This window comes from Brassica napus, unplaced genomic scaffold, assembly GCF_020379485.1.
Source record: "Brassica napus cultivar Da-Ae unplaced genomic scaffold, Da-Ae ScsIHWf_236;HRSCAF=403, whole genome shotgun sequence".
Classification (NCBI taxonomy): domain Eukaryota; kingdom Viridiplantae; phylum Streptophyta; class Magnoliopsida; order Brassicales; family Brassicaceae; genus Brassica; species Brassica napus.
The window spans coordinates 47,080-64,115 of record NW_026015727.1 but is presented as its reverse complement, the minus strand read 5'-3'; the positions used below and the strand labels follow the sequence as shown (position 1 = coordinate 64,115).

Here is a 17,036-nt window from a genome sequence, read left to right as displayed (position 1 = left end):
ATGTATTCAGAAACTAAGAAACTTAGAAGCAAAGGAGCTCTGCAGTACCTTTTATTTTTAATGAGTGATAAATCATATATATCAAGAATTAAAACTAATTAAATGTGTGTGTATGATGAGTATATAAAACTAGATGGAGATTGTATGTCATACTAGCAGTACATCCCATCATACACACACATTTAATTAGTATGAAAATGAGATCTTATTGTTTTACATATGGGCTTTTGGACAATTCAACAAATTTGTATAAAATGACCAGTCAATAGCGTAATTTCCTGATAAATTGGCCAACTTCCGTACGTGTATATTAAAATACGTTGGTTGAGATTTAATTTTTGAAACTTATACATATGATCTCGTTGGAAAATTGATATACAAAAAAATAACATGATTCAAAGACCAGTCATTTTCCCTTACCCAAACACATCACTATTTGCAAACAAATGTTTACGCCAATAAAATTAAAATATACAAGACTTAACGACTGGCTAAGCAACATGTTACTGCAAAGAGAGTTTTCAAAAATCAAATATTAGCCTTGTAATGCCTAGTAATCTTTTAAGGGGTTATGTGTTAATATTGAAGTATACTGGGACAATCTTCAAAATCTATAAACAATCGACCTATTTCTAAAAAAAATAATTAAGTTCTCAAAAGGTTAAAACTAGGCTTACGAAAAATAATTTAATTAAATTTCTCAAAAGAAGTTAATGCCTTTGAGCTGAGGATGTTTTGTTAAGAAAGCTTCATTTTGAGTTATAGGGTTTTTGGGACAACGAAACAAGTGTTGGAATGCATCTAGAAACTTTCTTGAATTGGAGAGACTTGAACCGAAATATTTGTATTTTATAATTTTTCATGGTAAACAAAAAAGTCAAAAATATAAATTTAAAGCTCAGATATCAACTTCGAAGGTACTCCATATTATTAACAAACGTAACGCTGATTCGCCAACGTCTTTCAGAAAGTTGCTTAAAAGCCTTCTTCTTCGATTATATATTTTCAAAATTTTCTTAATAATATAGTTTAATCCGTTTTCGATATTCAATTCTCTTTTATAGATCTAAGAAATTTTATTTTTATATATTCTGAGAGATTCACCAACCACCTTTTGTTTGCACTATGACATTATATAAGCATTTGTAACCAGCCACGATATCTACAATACAATTTGTATAACCAAGAGCAACAAAAGTTTAAATACAAATAAAACCTGATCATTGCATATACCGGAAGATTGAACCGGAAATGAAGATCCTAAACCCGGGTTTTCTCTTTCTTTTCTTTTATCTTCTTGGGTTTCTTGGCGATTCTCCGGTGGATGCGGCGGTGAAGAAGTACCAATTCGATGTACGTATTTGATTTCCCGGTGAATATAAACCGGAACCGAAACTATATACTGGTTTGACTACCTGGTTTATATTGTTGAGTTATACTATATATGTAGGGTTTTGTTGTATATCAACGTTTGAAATTTTGAACAGGTTCAAATGAAGAACGTAAGCCGGTTATGCAATGCTAAACCGATTGTCACAGTTAATGGAATGTTCCCTGGACCAACGGTTTACGCAAGAGAAGGTGATCGAGTCATTATCAACGTCACCAACCACGTAAAATACAACTTGTCCATCCATTGGTAAAATCTCTCTTTCCTACGTCTCAAACCCGTTTAGTCTATGTTTTTTTGTGAGCCAATTTTTTAACGTTTTGTTTTTTTAGGCATGGACTTAAACAGTACCGAAATGGTTGGGCGGATGGTCCAGCGTACATAACTCAATGTCCGATGCAGACCGGACAAAGTTATGTTTATGATTTCAACGTGACCGGACAACGTGGGACTCTCTGGTGGCATGCACACATCCTCTGGCTAAGAGCCACCGTGTATGGAGCTATTGTCATCTTGCCTCAACCAGGAAAACCATATCCTTTCCCACAACCATACCAAGAAACCAACATAGTCCTCGGTTAGTGAATATAATTAAAACCGGTTTGATCTAGCCTGCTCAAATTTACCGGGCTTTTTCTCATATTTTTTAAAAAACTTTGTTTATAGGAGAATGGTGGAACGGAGACGTTGAGACAGCGGTTAACCAAGCCAACCAGTTGGGTGCACCGCCTCCGATGTCAGATGCTCATACCATAAACGGAAAACCAGGACCGCTCTTTCCATGTTCCGAGAAACGTATAACTTCTTAACCTTATAAAACCGGTTTTAACCGGATCATATCTTTTTTTTTTGAATAGAAACAAATAATAATATAAATTGCATATTTTAAAACAAAATTATTATAACATCTAGTTAACTTTTAATTAAACTAAACCAGATCATATCATTTTAGCTAAAATATTTGTTTCTGTATAGACACATTCGTGGTGGAGGTGGAAGCCGGTAAAACATACCTTCTGAGGATCATCAACGCTGCACTAAATGACGAGCTATTCTTCGGGATTGCCGGTCACGACATGACCGTGGTGGAGATCGATGCAGTCTACACCAAACCATTCACAACCAAGTTTATTCTAATCGGACCAGGTCAGACCACAAACGTTTTAGTCAAAACTGACCGTTCTCCAAACCGTTACTTCATGGCAGCTGGTCCGTTCATGGACGCTCCGGTATCCGTAGACAACAAAACCGCAACCGCGATCCTTCAATACAAAGGCGTACCAAACACGGTCATACCGATCTTACCAAAGCTTCCTTCACCTAACGACACATCATTTGCTTTGGACTATAACGGAAAGCTTAGGAGTCTCAACACACCAAACTTTCCAGCTCTTGTTCCTTTAAAAGTCGACCGTAGATTGTTCTACACGATCGGGCTAGGCATTAACGCTTGCCCGACCTGTGTGAACGGGACCAATCTCGCGGCTTCCATAAACAACATCACTTTCGTTATGCCGAAAATCGCGCTTTTGAAAGCTCATTACTTCAACCTCCCAGGAGTTTTCAGGACAGACTTCCCTGATAGACCGCCTAAAGCGTTTAACTACACCGGTGTGCCACTCACGGCTAACCTCGGGACATCTACGGGGACAAGACTGAGCCGAGTTAAGTTCAACACGACAATTGAGCTAGTTTTGCAAGACACCAATCTCCTAACCGTTGAGTCACACCCTTTTCATCTTCACGGCTACAACTTCTTCGTTGTTGGAACCGGTGTTGGGAACTTTGACCCCAAGACAGATCCGGCTAAATTTAATCTCATTGACCCGCCCGAGAGAAACACAGTTGGAGTACCTACGGGTGGTTGGGCCGCCATTAGATTCAGGGCTGATAATCCAGGTATGATCTCTCAATGCACATACATCATGAGAATGGTCACATATAATAAATGATAAGCAGCTCAACTTATCGAGGCATATGTTGTTGTAGGTGTTTGGTTTATGCACTGTCACTTGGAAGTCCACACAATGTGGGGTTTAAAGATGGCTTTCGTTGTTGAAAACGGGAATACACCTGAGCTTTCAGTTCTACCACCGCCCAAGGACTATCCATCATGTTAAGAATCTGAAACCGGAACACATTCACTCGATTCTTCTTCTTCCTATATATTTGTTTAAGTCGCTGATGACATTCTTTGTTGATTGTATTTTTCTTTCTGTTGCTTTGTGTGCTTGAGATTGTTTCATGTGGGGCTGAACAACAACAACAAGACCCCATAATTTGCATAAGAAATGTGTCTAAATATTTTCCAACAAGATCTCTTGTTTACTGTTTCCGAGTTTCTACAATAAGCCAACCTAAAACCATAAAATCTCAATGATGATAATATATGAGCGAGTATTCAGTTGGAAATTGCATCAAAATATAAAACATCATTTGAAATTAGTGTAGTTGAACTTTTTATTTTATAAAATAGTTTGAAACTTAATGTTATCAAACAATTTAAAGTTGTGAATTGTACTAGTTTTTAATCATTTAAAAATGTTTAGCTGAAACTTTTAGTTACAAATAATAACATAAATTACATATTTTTAAATTAAATTAATTAACGAAAATCTGAAGCTCCAAAAATTTACGTAAAATAAAATGACTTCAAATTCTAGTTAACTGTTAATCAAACTGAACTAAACCGACTCTACTCTACCCGTCTGATTAAACCGGTAACCCACAAAGGCTAACCACAGAACCACATTTTTGGCAATCTGATTTAACCGTCCTTCTTCCTCGCTCCTTGCCGTCGTCGCATCATCTCCGAAGCTCAAATCAAGCTCCTTCCACCTTCGATCTTCCTCGTTTCCCCCAAAAAGGTTTGTCCTTTCGATGTAAACCATAGTGTTCCTCCATTTCAATCTCTACAAAAATCGCCAACTCTTTAGAATATAGATCGAGATTTTCATTGTAACGTCGTTCATCGAATCGATTAGAAACCCCTAATCTGATTATATACGATCTGATTGTAGGAGAATGGCTACAGCCACGTACCCGCCGCCGCCTCCGTATTACAGACTCTACAAGGATTACTCTGAAAACCCTAGCTCCGCTACCCAACCTCCGCCTCCGATCGAAGGAACCTACGTTTGTTTCGGTGGCAATTACACTGTGAGCTTCTTCCTCTTTATCAAAGTTTCAAACTTTTTGAGTTTCACTTTTGAATTTTTGGTTGCTAGACTGAGGATGTTCTTCCAAGCTTAGAAGAGCAAGGAGTGCCTCAGCTTTATCCCAAAGACTCTAATGTTGGTATGTCTTTCTTCTAGAAGCTTCTAGAGTTGATGAGCATGGTTTTGATGATGTCCTCGTTGTGTAGATTACAAGAAGGAGCTCAGGTCTCTGAATAGGGAGCTTCAGTTGCATATACTGGAGCTTGCTGATGTTCTCGTTGAGAGGCCTTCTCAGTATGCTAAGAGGATTGGTGATATATCGTCCATCTTTAAGAATTTGCATCACCTTCTCAATTCATTGAGGCCTCACCAGGTAAGAAGATCCCGTTTTACAACATGTTTTCGTCGGTTTTAATTGTTTTTAATCTTCTATTGATGTTCAGGCGAGAGCAACGCTTATTCACATTATGGAGCTTCAGATTCAACAGCGTAAGCAAGCTGTGGAGGACATTAAGAGGTTTGTAATGCTCTTTGAACTTTTTTTTGGCTTAATGGTATCGAGATCAATCTATAAACTATGATGAATCTGTAAAAAATTGTTGGTAGTTATTTCAATGTGTTGGAGATGGGAAATAAGCAGACAATTAAATTGGTAATAGTGTTGTTTTGGTTGTGTGCAGGAGGAGAGAAGAAGCACAGCGACTTCTTAAGGATGCTTTTGTCACTTTAGATGGACAATAGAGAGTTTCTTACTCATTTTATGTAAAAACTATTTCTCTGTTTGACCCTCTTAAGCTTTTTTTTTGTTGTTAATGGTTAGACTTGGTAGATTCATACAGTGTATCAGGATTGTAGTAGACCAGAATTAACCGGGATTTGATCTCATGGCTTGCTCATATCGTCAACCCATAAGTATGAAAGAGCTCATGATACTCTAATGTGGGCCTATATGATTGTCTATGCTACTTGAAACGTTTAGACTTAAAATCAAACCCATTGTACCATCGAAATCATTGTATTAAACGTCCAAAAGAATGTATAAATTTCTGAAAGCTTTTACCACTTTGATTATCAAGGAATGTGTATCGTTTCAGTCTTCAATTACTTAAAAAGGATTGTCTTAGCTGAGCACATGAAAGTCGAATGTGTAAAACTCAGTTTAAACTGTGTTATAGTGCAGCCTATTTGCCGAGATACTAGTTAACTATCTTAGCGTTTGATTGACCGCAAAAAATCTGGCCATTAATTAATTTGCTTGGGTGATGTAGCTGAACCAAAGCGACATAGGACGCATAAATAAAATATCTTAGCATTTGAAAGGAACGTGTAGGAGCATAAAGATACACGCGTGTTGCTCATGTAGTTTTAAGAAAATTGAGGTTCTAGAATATTCTTGTAGGTTTCATCGTTTTATATGGTTTATAGCAAACACGAGGAAGTCGACAAGAACCAACATTGTTCATTATGGATCGTCCACTTGTCCACCATTCAAATCAACCAATCATTCTCTCTTTCTCTATATATGTCCTTGAACTATAACACTTTCTTCAACACAAAACGTAGTATCTTTAGTTACCAAAAAAAAAAAAAACGTAGTATCTTTAATTGTTTCTACAGTTTTCAAATCTCTGGATCATGTGTTTCTTTGATAGCAGGGGCGACCGAAACTTGACTAAAGTAAAAAGAGATGTGGCATGGTGGATGGAAGCGGCTCCTCCACGGATAATTTATCCGGAGAAGCCATCTAATACTCCGGTTCTTGAGACTATTTTAGAAGAACGAGAGACCGAAGAAGATGATCAAGAACATGATGAGGAAGACCTTTGATGATCATTTTAACTTTCGTATTAGTAAATCTTTTGTTTTGTATTTTGTTATAAATGTACGTATAAGATGAGATTTTGTATATTTATAATGACATCTCATGATAATTAGTTAATATATAGTCTATCTGTTTCTCAACTAAATTATGATAATAGTTCTCTGGGATTTTTGTTTGGAACTTTAACGTTTTGTTGTTCGATATGACCAGTTCCTAATATCACACATACAATATCTTCGAATTTGAGCTGATGACTGTGTATTTTCTATACAAACCTATACGATACAAGGAACCAGGCTCAAATAGATATTTCATACAAACGAATTAAGGAAAGAAAAATACTGAAGAAAACTGAAGTGTATCCATCAAACCATAGATAAATTTTCAGAACAACCGGACAACAACAAACCAAAAATAAACCGGAAACTAGAATTACAGTATTTGTGTTTGGTGAGATGATTTTATAGTAGTCTTTCTCATGTAGGGCATGCAGATGTGTCCGCGACGTAAGCAGTATACGCGTCACTCCTCATTATTTTTACTTGAAGCGCGTCAATCTCTATATGGAACATAAATATCACGTGCGACAAATAAGACCGCGTCATTTCATTACATATTTGTTTACACGATGATTACGACTCATCTCTCTATAAGTATCACTAGTATTCGATAATCTCCACACTCAACTACAGAGCAAAGTCGAAAATACTTATCAACTCTAATTCAAAGAGATCTTAGTTTTGATATATATATTTGGAATGGCGAGAATGATGGGACCTTTGGAAGTTGTACCGGCGATTCATGTTTTTCCGGTGAGGGCCTCAGCTTCGCCTTCTTTGGGGACTATATACGAGGAAAAAGATGAGATCGAGACTCGAGAGTTGTAGATTTTGTAATTTTGTTGTCTATTCCATTTTTGTGAAATTCACACTCACCAATGTATCTTGATAATATGTTTGGATGTTTCCAGAGTTCAAACTCCTTTTTGACTGACATTACATAGTCATAAAATAAAGATTTAAGATCATCTAAAAATTGTCAAGATGATATAAAGATCACCTTTTACGTTATATGAACTTTGTATATAGTCTCATCACCTGGGGTTTAATTAAGAGATCATCATACCTAAATTTCATAATTAAATATTTGCTGTATTATTAGTGTACGTTCTACAATCGAGACATTTTACCAAAAAAATGTTAGGAATATTTTGAAAGAAAAAGAAGAAGCAAATATTGACTAATAATGAACCGATGATGTAATCCACACACAAGTTAGCTTTTTTTAAAGCCTTTAACCGATGTTTTCCACTAAACCACACAAATTAATATAAGCCTAACATATATTAGTAGGTCGAGAATAACTTTTCCGACTATCATAGACTTTAGGACCTTTTACACTAGTGACCTAGCTAAGTTATTTTATTTTATTAATTAATAAGACAAAGACGTTAACTTGATTAGCTTAAATAATGATTAGCATTGACTTGTCCCTCGTTTGCCTTATAACACCCAAACTCGGATTCATCTCAAAATCCTCCAAAATCAATCAATCAAAGAAAAAGCATCAACCATTGTTGAATCTCTGAGCTCACTCAGCCATGGGGAACATCTTCTGCTGCTGCTGCCGCATCAGAGACGGTGGAAAAAAGCACAAAGTCCCCGCGACGACGCGGACTCCTTACATCGAGTACCAGAAGCCCGCCACGATCCTCAACGAAGTTAATCTGAGGAAGGAGACTCTGACGCTCCAGCCCGACCCGGAGAACCCGGGTCAACTCCTCGTATCCTTCTCGTTCGATGCAACCGTCCCCGGAAGGTTTTTTTTAGTTTTCCTCTTTCATCCACGTGGCTTGTTTTGATTGGTTTCTTATCATAGTTTACTTTTTGTTGTTTTATTGGTGGGGAGGAACAGGATCACACTCGTGTTCTTTGCGGAAGAAGACTCAGAGTTCAATCTCACAGCAACGAAGGGAGACACTTTACCATTAATCACTTTTGATTTCGAGAAGGAAGGACTTGGCCACAAGTACGTACAGCCGTCTGGAACTGGTGTGGACTTGTCGTTATTAGAAGACTCCGAGCTGTTCAAGGAGGATGTTGGAACTTGCATCTATCCGCTGGCGGTTAAGATGGAGGCAGCAGCAGCTCCAGAAGAAGGAAAGTCTACGAATGCTCAGATTACTCAAGTGACGTTTGTGAAGGAGAAAGGTGAGGTTAAGATAAGAGTGGTGAAGCAGTTGCTATGGGTGAATGGGGCCAGATATGAGCTGCAGGATATCTATGGAACTGACCAGGGAAAAGAATGCGTTGTGTGCTTGTCTGAACTGCGCGATACGATTGTTCTTCCTTGCAGACACATGGTATGTAAAAGTTCCATGTATTTTTCTTAATGAAGTTGTGAGTTTTGAATTGGTTTATGTGTGTGTTGTTGTGTGCAGTGTATGTGTAGCGGATGTGCTAAGGCGTTAAGGTTTCAGAAAAATGAGTGTCCAGTTTGCAGACAACCTGCAGAGAGGCTTATGGAGCTCGAGGGAAACGGTTACTGCGATGGAGATAAACATATTTAGTTAAGCAACCAACTTTGTTTAATATAATAGCTGTATTTGATTTGTAATAATATTGAATGTTATAATCGTAATATTATGTTTACCCAATCCTTAAATGTGTATTCATTCCTCTACATTTAAGTTCTTAAAGTCTAGTGACACAATGGTGTTCTTCCCACCATTGATGTAGGTTGGTGCAGTCTTGCTTAAGCAGAGGTTCCATGAGCTTTTCTATGTAAGGTCTGTGCGTCTCAACACAATCCTAGTAGTTCTTACAGAGACTACTTAACCAAGAATGAAACCCAAGGCAGGACCGTTGCCATTATTAGTACTCGCACGTTCCATCTTAAGCCGGGGAGCAACTTGCCAACTTGTTCAACATCCCCCCCCACAAGTATAGGTGGTACTTGACGAGCGATTTTACATTTTTGAATAAATGTATAAATGAGAATTGTTTGGAAACATAGATAACATTATAGAAAAATGTATAAATGAGAATTGTTTGGAAACATAGATAACATTATAGAAAAATGTATTTATTTCTATTTACACTTTTAGCCATTACATTTACAATAAATCAAATACATCATTTTTGTATTTCTTTTTATTTATAGATTCTGCCACAACATTTAAAATAAATTTAAATAAACTAATTACAATTCTAAAGCTTATCTAACCAAATCAATATTTATATATTGACCATTATTAATATTGTATGAATATTAACTAACTCGTTTGTATCAAAGGGAGATAACACAAACTGAAATATATAGTATATATTATATAAAACAAGTTTTAATATAATAACTTTATATAGTTTAGTCAAATATAAAAATTTTGAGAGTTCAATTTTCAAAAAAACAATATATCATAAAATAAATAATAATTCACAGAAAACTAATGCAAAAAATTAAAAAATTTAATATAGTGTTTCATTTCAAAATAAATTAACAATAAAAACTACATGTTAATATTATATTAAAAAAAATATTATCATAAATCTGTATATTCTACTCCATATGTCAAATACATAAAAAATATACATGTAGGGTTTAGGGTTAGGTAGGGTTTTAGGGTTAGGTTTAGGCAGGGTTTAGGGTTAGTAGGGTTAAGGATTAGAAAGGGTTTAGGGTTAAGTAGGGTTTAGGGTTAAGTAGGGTTTAGGGTTAGGTAAGGTTTTAGGGTTAGGTTTATGCAGGGTTTAGGGTTAGTAGGGTTTAGGGTTAGAAAGTGTTTAGGGTTAGGTAAGGTTTAGGGTTAGGTAGGGTTTTAGGGTTAGGTTTAGACAGGATTTACGGTTAGTAGGGTTTAGGGTTAGTAGGGTTTAGGGTTAGGTAGGGTTTAGGGTTAGGTAGGGTTTAGGGTTAGTAGGGTTTAGGGTTAGGTAGGGTTTAGGGTTAGAAAGGGTTTATGGTTAGTAGGGTTAGTAGGGTTTAGGGTTAGTAGGGTTTAGGGTTAGAAAATGTTAGGGTTAGATAGGGTTTAGGGTTAGTAGGGTTAGTAGGGTTTAGGGTTAGAATGGGTTTAGGGTTAGATAGGGTTTAGTGTTAGGTAGGGTTTAGGGTTAGGTAGGGTTTAGGGTTAGTAGGGTTTAGGGTTAGTAGGGTTTAGGGTTAGAAAAAGTTAGGGTTAGAAAAAGTTAGGGTTAGATAGGATTTAGGGTTAGTAGGGTTTAGGGTTAGAAAGGGTTTATGGTTAGTAGGGTTAGTAGGGTTTAGGGTTAGTAGGGTTTAGGGTTAGAAAAGGTTAGGGTTAGATAGGGTTTAGGGTTAGTAGGGTTAGGAGGGTTTAGGGTTAGAATGGGTTTAGGGTTAGATAGGGTTTAGTGTTAGGTAGGGTTTAGGGTTAGGTAGGGTTTAGGGTTAGTAGGGTTTAGGGTTAGAAAGGATTTAGGGTTAGGTAGGGTTTAGGGTTAGTAGGGTTTAGGGTTAGGTAGGGTTTAGGGTTAGAAAGGGTTTAGTGTTAGGTAGGGTTTAGGGTTAGGTAGGGTTTAGGGTTAGATAGGATTGAGGGTTAGGTAGGGTTTAGGGTTAGTAGGGTTTAGGGTTAGGTAGGGTTTAGGGTTACAAAGGGTTTAGGGTTAGGTAGGGTTTAGGGTTAGAAAGGGTTTAGGGTTAGGTAGGGTTTAGGGTTTGGTAGGATTTAGGGTTTGGTAGGGTTTAGGGTTTGGTAGGGTTTAAGGTTAGAAAGGGTTTTGTGTTAGGTAGGGTTTAGGGTTAGAAATGGTTTAGGGTTAGGTAGGGTTTAGGGTTAGAAAGGGTTTATGGATAGAAAGGGTTTAGGGTTGGAAAGGGTTTAGGGTTAGGTAGGGTTCAGGGTTTGGTAGTGTTTAGGGTTAGAAAGGGTTTAGGGTTAGGTAGGGTTTAGGGTTTAGGGTTAGAAAGGGTTTTGGGTTAGTAGGGTTTAGGGTTAGATAGGGTTTAGAGTTAGGTAGGGTTTAGGGTTAGGTTTAGGTTTTAGGTAGGGTTTTAGGGTTAGGAAGGGTTTAGGGTTAGATAGGTTTAGAGTTTAGGTAGTAGAAGGGTTTAGGGATTAGGGTTAGGTTTATGTAGGGTTTAAGTTTAGAAAGGGTTAAGGGTTAGGTTTAGGTAGTGTTTCGGCTTAGGTAGGATTTAGGGTTTAGGTAGTAGGAGAGGTTTAGCGTTTAGGATTATAGTTTAGGTTGGATTTAGGGTTTAGTTTAGAATAATGCTTAGGATTATAGGGTTTAGGGTTTGTTTGTTTTTTGTTTATGCATTTTGTGGAAAGTTTTCCGGATAAAATTTTATATTTTTATATTATTGATTCATAAATTTTCTTAAATGTTAAAGTTTTTAACGTATAAAAATATAATATTTTAATGTATACATTATATATAGGTGAAAAAAAATTTATCAAAATATTACTTGTCCTAATAAAATTTGATGAAAAGTTTTTCTTTGAAAACTAACTAGCGTAAGAATCAAAACAAATATGTTTATCTCTAACTATCAATAAAAATTAATTAACAGCTATCATGTTTGTTTAGTATTCACACATTATATAATTACACTTAAGTTATATAAGCAATCATCATTTACATAGTTTCTTCAAAAGAGTGAAATATTTTTTTTCTCAAATACTTTTCATCAAAAACTTTTAAAAAGAAAAAAAAATAAAAAATAAAAGAAATGAGAAATTAGAAATTAGTAGATCAATTAGAAAACCAAGTGAAGATAATTGGTTGGCTCTACATTTCCGGTGCATTTGTGTGGGTAAACCACAAACAATCGTAAAAATAATTGGGCCGATAAGGCCCAGGTTTCAACAAATGCGAATAACAATCCACATAGTAAATTAACACAACAACAACAACAAAAAAGCTGCAAAATAAATTATATGACAAAGATAGAGTCGTGGAAGCAAGTTAGCCTAATAGTTTAGGTTTAAATGATTCTACTCCAGATTTCGTAGGATGGTTCAAATGATGCAATTAAGCGTAGATCTTCATAAGACATGTAGTATTGTAGGTTGTTAAATCGTCTATGCAATTTTTTTCATAAATGTAATATTATAATAAATGAGCGTTAAAAGAAAAACTAACGATAAAAAAATAACTAAGAGAAACGAATAAAAAACAAGCAGGAAAATATCACAAATTTCCTCTCTTTTTATTGTCATTTGGGCTTGGCCCGGTATCTTTAATCTATATAAAAATCTTGACGGAAAAAAAAAAAAAAAAACTAATTTGACAAGTTACTACTCAAGTTAGTACCAAAAGGAGTATGCTATGTGGTCGAAGATTGCAAGTGCAAGTAAATAAGGACAAAATAAAACCGCCGAACCCCAAAATTAAGCAAACTTTATTAGAAGAAGCTAAGCTTAGAGTTAGAGAGAAACGGGAGGCAATCACTCACTGGACCGATTGGTTAAAAAGATCAAAACAAAACTGGAAGAGTTTATTATCCTCATTTAACTACTTAAAAAAGGAAAGACTTCTCCTTTTTCAAGTTATTAAATTTGAAGGGGATCGATAGATTCTTCTTTTCTTAGTTTCTGGGTTTTGTCTGAATCAGATGATGATGGATGTTGATAAACCTCCCCAAGATATTTCTCCAGCTATAATGGTATTTTTTTCTCATTCTTTTAACTCAAATTCCAAAATGAAAAATTGAGTCTTTTTCTTCTTTTCCCTGATTTTAGTTAAGAGGGTTTAGGTGATCTTCTACAAATAGTTGAAATTGTAAGTCATAGAAATGCTTTGGATTCTGTTTTCTTGGGTTTCCCCAAATAGATTGCTTCTATTGGTTGTAAAGTGCACACACTCTGTGTGATGTGTAGGGCTTCTAGCTAATGATCAAAAGAACATTGAAAGACTCATCCTTTTAATGATTTAACCAAAGTTGTCTTCAGTTTCAAGTGAACAAAACAGTGTGAAGAGCCCTAGCTTATGATCAATGCTCAGTGAACATTGAAAGACTCATCCTTGCTAATGATTGCAGGATGCTGAGATCACAAGAGAGGAGATATCACCGAGCCAACACGAAAGATGGAGATGCCTTGTGTTAGATATAGAGTTGAGAGCACAAGAAGACTCTCATGGCTCCAAAAGATTCAACTTCTCTCCCATGGCAAGTCCTAGAATCGGTCCTTCCTCTTCTTCAAGAAGAAGAACCAATCTCAAGAACGTCTTTACCTTCAGAAACCGAAACAACAATGCAGCAGATATTGAGGAAGGTTCGGCTCTGGTGTCTAACATCCCAAGAACATGGTCTCTCACCAATCTCTTAACCCTCCGAAAATCCAACAAGACAGAGTCTTTACCTGTAACCCCTTTGGTTCACTCCAATCCTGAGTCAATGCACGGAAGCTACACCGTTGATGATGATCAAGTCAGAGAGCATACACTGCCTATTCGCCGTTCACGTTCTGTCCCAACACTCATTGATAAAGATGGAAATGCAAAGCCCTTAGGGCTTCTCCGTGTGATTCCTACTCCATCTCGGCTAGATACTAAGACGAGTAATGATCATGATGGGGGAGAAAATGTTCCGGAAGAGGAAGCTGTGTGCAGGATCTGTATGGTTGAGCTGGGAGAAGATTCAGAAGCTTTCAAGATGGAATGCATGTGCAAAGGGGAGCTAGCTCTTTCCCACAAAGCCTGCACCATCAAATGGTTCACTATCAAAGGGAACATAACCTGTGACGTCTGCAAACAAGCTGTTAAGAATCTCCCCGTGACGCTTCTCCGTGTGGAGGATTCTTCTTCTCAGGACCGGTCTAGGCGTACGTTAAACGAATGGCATGATGTGCCGGTTCTCGTCATTGTGAGCATGCTTGCTTACTTCTGTTTCCTCGAGCAGCTTTTGGTGATGGAGATGAAGTCTAGTGCCGTTGCAGTAGCTTTGCCATTCTCTTGCATTATTGGTCTTCTTGCATCGGTTATATCAACAACAATGGGTAATAATATATATACTCTCTTTCTATTCTTTCTTATTCTCTAAGTTAAAACATGATGATTTTGTGGTGCAGTGAAAAGGAGCTATGTGTGGATCTTTGCAACCGTTCAGTTTGGTTTAGTTGTCCTGTTCGGACATGTTTTCTACTCAGTTGTAAGATTTGAAACTGACTTTGTTAAAAGCTCTGGTTCTTGATTCTCTTAAACCCTCTCATTTAACTTGTGTGCAGCTTAAGCAGCCGGTTGTGTGCATTGTCTTAGCCACTATGATCGGATTTGGACTCACCATGTCCGGCACAACGGCTATTAACGAGCTTTTTAAATGGAGGAGAAGCCATAGTCATCACCAGGAACCAGTAAGCACTCAGGTGGCTCCACCACAGTCTCAGACAGCAGAGTAGCTGTTTGCTGAAAGCTAGTGATGTCTTGTTGTTTTGGTTAGTAGAATTAGTTTTAGTTTTAGCTGAATCCATTTGTCAATGTTGTTGTGATGTAAGAGCAGTTTGATGCTATTTTGTGACATCATTTATAGAATATTTTAATTTTAAATATGTTTAATTATTAATATTTAGTATTAGTTCCGATAATGCTTGTTATTGTAAGAACTTACAAATTTTACCCAAAAATAATTTTATTTAAACTATATATTTATTGTATAAATAAATTTAATTTCTAAAAAAATGATTTCTATAAACTTATAATTGTATTATGAAAGTTTTAATATTTTTTATTAAACACAAGTATTGAATATTTTTAGATACAAAACAAAATTATATAAAAGTTTAAAGATCAATTTATAAATTAAAAAAGTGTAATACCAAATTGAGGTTGTGAATAATATTACTTAAAATTTGAGAGAGTACTATTCACAAACTCATTTTTTCTCTTAAAATAATACACCATTAAAAAAAATCACATATTTTTGAAGTTTTCCTTCAAAATAAGGTATAATTAGTAATAGTCTTACATCACAGTGATGAAATGCACACATGACTACATAAATCATGACGAGTAGTATGATTAGAAATGTAACATTGCTTGAAGAACACATCTTCACAGCTTTTGACAGATCACAATAACCCTTTTCAGTTTCATTCTTCAGTTCTAATTCTCACCCACCCAACCTCTCCCTTCAAAGTAATCTCTCTCTACCTCTCTATCACTCTCAGTTTAAACCAATTTTTTGTAAGTTTAACCTAATAACATTTCCAGTCTCTTAATTGAAATAATCTGTTTTAGTTAACAAGTAATAATCTTCACACTAACAAGAGAATCCTACTCTTCACCTACCTACCTACCTACATCTCTCTATTTAACAACCCCCAAAACCTCTCAACATACACAACAACAACAATAACAACAATGGCTACTTCAAGAATATTCATGTCCTCTAATCTATTCATTTTCTTCCTTGTCATGGCTACAACCAATGGTCAGGCTCCAGCACCAACTCCTTCAGGTCCAACCAACATAACCGCAGTCCTAGAAAAGGCTGGTCAATACACAATGTTCATAAGACTCCTCAAGAGCACACAAGCCGCAGACCAAATCAACACTCAGCTCAATTCTTCCTCGAGCCAAGGCTTAACCGTGTTTGCCCCAACCGATAACGCATTTAGCAGCCTCAAATCCGGAACCTTAAACTCGTTATCTGACCAGCAAAAGGTTCAGCTTGTTCAGTTCCATGTCCTTCCTACACTCTTGACCATGCCTCAGTTCCAAACCGTTAGTAACCCCTTACGCACGCAAGCTGGTGATGGACAAAACGGTAAATTCCCTCTTAACATTACTAGCTCCGGTAACCAAGTCAACATCACCACGGGAGTTGTCAGCGCAACGGTGGCTAACTCTGTCTACAGCGATAAGCAGCTTGCAGTTTATCAAGTGGATCAAGTTTTGCTTCCATTAGCAATGTTTGGTTCAAGCTCGGCTCCTGCTCCTGCGCCTGAGAAAGGTGGCTTGGTTTCGAAAGGCTCAGCTCCAAGTGGGGACGATGGAGGAGATTCTACTGATTCATCTGACACAGAGAGGATCAGATACGGTTTAATCTCCACCACCATGGCAGCCATTGCTGCTTATTTTCTGTGGATATAACATCAAGTCAGTCCATATTGATTATTGGATTTTAAAGAGCTTTAAATTTTGTTGTAATTGAGACTTGTGTTATCGTGTTATTGTTTTGATTCAAAATGAGACAAATTACGATTGAGGTTGCGCAAAACTTTCTTGATGAAAAATGAGTATAATTTTATAAAACAACTAAAAAAACTTTATCAGTTGATAAAAACCGTTTGGTTATTAAGTTCAGTGTATATGAACATAATTTGTTTAAAGAAAAAAGTTTCATTAGCTTGTTATTTCTGGACGATTTAGAAGTTGAATGAGTGAAAAAATTTCTAATGGAAACAACGTACCATTATCAGCCTTTCATTATTTTATAGCAGAATAGTCGCATCGCATTGGAACATTTCTCAGAGTGAAGCCATTTTTTTGGAGTATATGATATTTTTTAGGTGTGAAACAATTGAGTTTATCAAATCTAATAACTCCAGCTAGGTCTTATCAATTTTAGGATATTAGACCTATCAAAACTACTTACGAAAGTTGCTGTCGAAATTCCAGTTATATTAACATTTGGAGTGCTTCCGTCTGTTAACTGAGACAGAAAAAATGATGATTGCATAAATTATAATTCAGTAAGT

General features: G+C 36.4%; 7 protein-coding genes across 7 annotated transcripts; all 7 read left to right on the top strand.

Annotated features, from left to right (window-relative positions):
• Positions 1-1,108: 1,108 nt before the first annotated feature.
• LOC106423947 (laccase-11) lies at positions 1,109-3,723 on the top strand. Its single transcript, XM_048773314.1, has 7 exons — positions 1,109-1,353; positions 1,488-1,639; positions 1,723-1,967; positions 2,057-2,185; positions 2,366-3,289; positions 3,380-3,511; positions 3,569-3,723. The coding sequence occupies exons 1-6, from the start codon at positions 1,252-1,254 to the stop codon at positions 3,508-3,510; spliced, it is 1,683 nt and encodes a 560-aa protein (XP_048629271.1). The 5' UTR covers positions 1,109-1,251; the 3' UTR covers position 3,511; positions 3,569-3,723.
• Positions 3,724-4,049: 326 nt separating this feature from the next.
• LOC106424059 (mediator of RNA polymerase II transcription subunit 7a) lies at positions 4,050-5,433 on the top strand. The gene is made up of 6 exons (XM_013864797.3): positions 4,050-4,257; positions 4,411-4,549; positions 4,618-4,687; positions 4,755-4,921; positions 4,992-5,065; positions 5,229-5,433. Exons 2-6 carry the CDS (start codon positions 4,415-4,417, stop codon positions 5,287-5,289), a joined length of 507 nt encoding a protein of 168 aa, XP_013720251.2. The 5' UTR covers positions 4,050-4,257; positions 4,411-4,414; the 3' UTR covers positions 5,290-5,433.
• A 654-nt stretch (positions 5,434-6,087) lies between these two features.
• On the top strand, positions 6,088-6,550 carry LOC106424060. Its single transcript, XM_013864798.3, has one exon. It carries the CDS (start codon positions 6,184-6,186, stop codon positions 6,373-6,375), a length of 192 nt encoding a protein of 63 aa, XP_013720252.1. The 5' UTR covers positions 6,088-6,183; the 3' UTR covers positions 6,376-6,550.
• Positions 6,551-7,031: 481 nt separating this feature from the next.
• On the top strand, positions 7,032-7,508 carry LOC111203760. Its single transcript, XM_022697791.2, has one exon. It carries the CDS (start codon positions 7,129-7,131, stop codon positions 7,255-7,257), a length of 129 nt encoding a protein of 42 aa, XP_022553512.2. The 5' UTR covers positions 7,032-7,128; the 3' UTR covers positions 7,258-7,508.
• Positions 7,509-7,897: 389 nt separating this feature from the next.
• LOC106424056 (probable E3 ubiquitin-protein ligase LUL1) lies at positions 7,898-9,028 on the top strand. Its single transcript, XM_013864795.3, has 3 exons — positions 7,898-8,188; positions 8,285-8,732; positions 8,811-9,028. The coding sequence occupies exons 1-3, from the start codon at positions 7,971-7,973 to the stop codon at positions 8,937-8,939; spliced, it is 795 nt and encodes a 264-aa protein (XP_013720249.2). The 5' UTR covers positions 7,898-7,970; the 3' UTR covers positions 8,940-9,028.
• A 3,711-nt stretch (positions 9,029-12,739) lies between these two features.
• On the top strand, positions 12,740-14,901 carry BNAANNG18450D. The gene is made up of 4 exons (XM_013864794.3): positions 12,740-13,003; positions 13,379-14,336; positions 14,409-14,488; positions 14,565-14,901. The coding sequence occupies exons 1-4, from the start codon at positions 12,953-12,955 to the stop codon at positions 14,733-14,735; spliced, it is 1,260 nt and encodes a 419-aa protein (XP_013720248.2). The 5' UTR covers positions 12,740-12,952; the 3' UTR covers positions 14,736-14,901.
• Positions 14,902-15,664: 763 nt separating this feature from the next.
• On the top strand, positions 15,665-16,555 carry LOC106424058 (fasciclin-like arabinogalactan protein 11). Its single transcript, XM_013864796.3, has one exon. It carries the CDS (start codon positions 15,697-15,699, stop codon positions 16,426-16,428), a length of 732 nt encoding a protein of 243 aa, XP_013720250.1. The 5' UTR covers positions 15,665-15,696; the 3' UTR covers positions 16,429-16,555.
• Positions 16,556-17,036: the final 481 nt, after the last annotated feature.